This window comes from Kryptolebias marmoratus, linkage group LG7 (genome assembly GCF_001649575.2).
Source record: "Kryptolebias marmoratus isolate JLee-2015 linkage group LG7, ASM164957v2, whole genome shotgun sequence".
In the NCBI taxonomy this organism is placed as follows: Eukaryota; Metazoa; Chordata; class Actinopteri; order Cyprinodontiformes; family Rivulidae; genus Kryptolebias; species Kryptolebias marmoratus.
Genome location: NC_051436.1, coordinates 450,524 through 452,755, shown reverse-complemented (window position 1 = coordinate 452,755; position 2,232 = coordinate 450,524). Strand labels below are relative to the sequence as shown.

Below are 2,232 nucleotides of genomic sequence, written 5' to 3'. Positions count from 1 at the left end.
TTAGAGCTCCAACAAGACCGGGTTTGGGACCGGGATGGATCCCTCCGATCATCTAGAACCATCTTCAGCTCGGTGGTCCTCTGTCTCCTGCTGCTCTGAACTCAGTCTGAAACCAGCAGAGAAACACTGGAGAGTCTGGCAGCTTCCTGTTGGAGCTGGACGGTCCTGGGTTTCCTTAGGTTCAGGGTTCACGAGGTCAGAGGTCAGAGGTCAGAGGTTCAGTTCCAGTCTTTCCACCACAGGGTGACCGGGATGAGGGAGGAGCTCTATCCTCAGGGTGGAGCTGCTGCTCCTCCTCATCGAAAGGAGTCAGCTGAGGAGGTTCAGACATCTGATTAAGGTGCCTCCTTCTGATGGTCTTCCTGCAGTCATTTTAGTTGGACCATCTAATCTTTTAAACGGTGAAGGTCTAATCAGCCACATGCCAGGAGCCTTGGGGGGAGTTTTGACTCTGCTTTGAAATTTGAGAAAACAGGTCAGCTCATTTGTCAAGAGAAAGATTTTCAGTAACGTAAGGCTTATACTCCATTGGAGTTTATCAGTTTGAGACCTTGAGTTACACCTGAAATCCCGACGATCGGATGATTATGATCCTTAAAGAAGGTGGAGCTAAAAGAAATCCTCCTGGTTGTGACTCTAGTAGTTTTATTTACACTTTAAACGGACGGAAGAAAAACCAGCAGGAGGCAGAAGAAGAGGCTGAGGACGACCATGACCTGAGGTGATGAAGATGGCCTCATTAAAAACAGCAGAATGCTCCTTTAAATCGTCAGTGATGTCATCGACACACCCCCTGTCTCAGTGTGACATCATCAACTGCCATCTGTCCTCGTCCTTTCCTCCGCTCAGCCTTCAGCAAGACCTGCACACATCGTCATCTTCATCATCACCATCATCACCACCTTCATCATCACCATCATCACCACCACCATCATCATCACCATCGTCCTCGTCATCATCATCATCACCATCATCATCATCGTCATCATCATCCTCACCATTACCATCATCGTCATCATCATCACCATCATCACCATCATCACCATCATCTCCATCACCACCACCATCATCACCATCATCATCATCATCACCATCATCATCATCATCATCATCATTACCATCATCAACATCATCATCATCACCACCACCATCATCATCATCATCACCACCACCATCACCATCACCATCATCACCACCATCATCATCACCATCACCATCATCATCACCACCATCATCATCACCACCATCATCCTCACCACCATCATCATCACCATCATCATCACCACCACCACAGCAGAGGAAACTCTGCTTCTGTCAGTTTGTGACTCACTCCGTCCACAGAACGTGCCGCCAAGGTAACCTGCGTCTGTCTCCAGCCATGTCCACCTGTCCTGCTCCAGAGGGCGGAGCCAAACCTGAACCAGCCAATCAGAGGGGAGTTTTCAGCCTGCTGAACCCAGAAGCAGCAGATGTTGGGTCGTGCAGTTCTGGTACCTTCGGTCCCGACCCGTTTTCCTGACGAACAGCTGCAGGACGCCCACGTGATGCCCAGTCAGCCAATGGGAGAAGGAGAAACACAGGTCGCCATGGCTCCAGGGAGGGATGATCTGGATGGCCAATCGAGCGCCTCGAATGCTCCTTTGTCCCGCCTTCAGCTCAGGGATGGACAGGTACCGCTCACCTGAGACCGACATCATTTTATTGTGTTTAATGGTTTAAAAACTTTATTTTCCAGGTTTCCTCGTCTCTGAACCCCCACCCTGAGGTTACAGTGCGTGTGTGTGTGGCTGTGTGGCTTCGTGTGGGGTTGTCCATGTGTGTGTGTGTGTGTATGTGTGTGTGTATGTGTGTGTGTGTGTGTGTGTGTGCGTGTGTGTTACCTGCAGGAGTGGTGACAGTCTCCCAGCGCAGATCTCCGTCTCGCTCAGAGATCCAATCACAGACTCCGTGATCGAAGGAGCAGCGGAGAAAAAACGTGAGATCTACAACAAACATCCGAGTTACAGACATTTATTTCACCAGGAAACAGAAACGGAGAGAAAAACTGTTTGCTTCTTCAGTTCTGTTGTTTTCTGACCTTTTGTCCTCTGGAAGTTACATTTTATTGTTTATTGTTTGTTTCCAGTGATGTGATTTTGACAAACTCACCAGGATCGTCTCCGAGGTCCTCGGCTGTGTTCCCCAGCTCGATGTCAAACTCCCACACCTGGTTGTCTCCGGGGAGTCGAGGAA

At 49.4% G+C, this 2,232-nt stretch overlaps 1 protein-coding gene across 1 annotated transcript; it reads right to left on the bottom strand.

Annotated features, from left to right (window-relative positions):
* Positions 1–628: 628 nt before the first annotated feature.
* Positions 629–2,232, bottom strand: LOC108229792 (nephronectin; the record flags this gene model as incomplete). The annotated part of the gene is given in 5 exon segments (XM_025003593.2): positions 629–862; positions 1,331–1,415; positions 1,495–1,681; positions 1,881–1,982; positions 2,149–2,232. Coding segments are annotated over 5 exon segments (542 nt in total), but the record flags the coding sequence as incomplete, so codon positions are not given.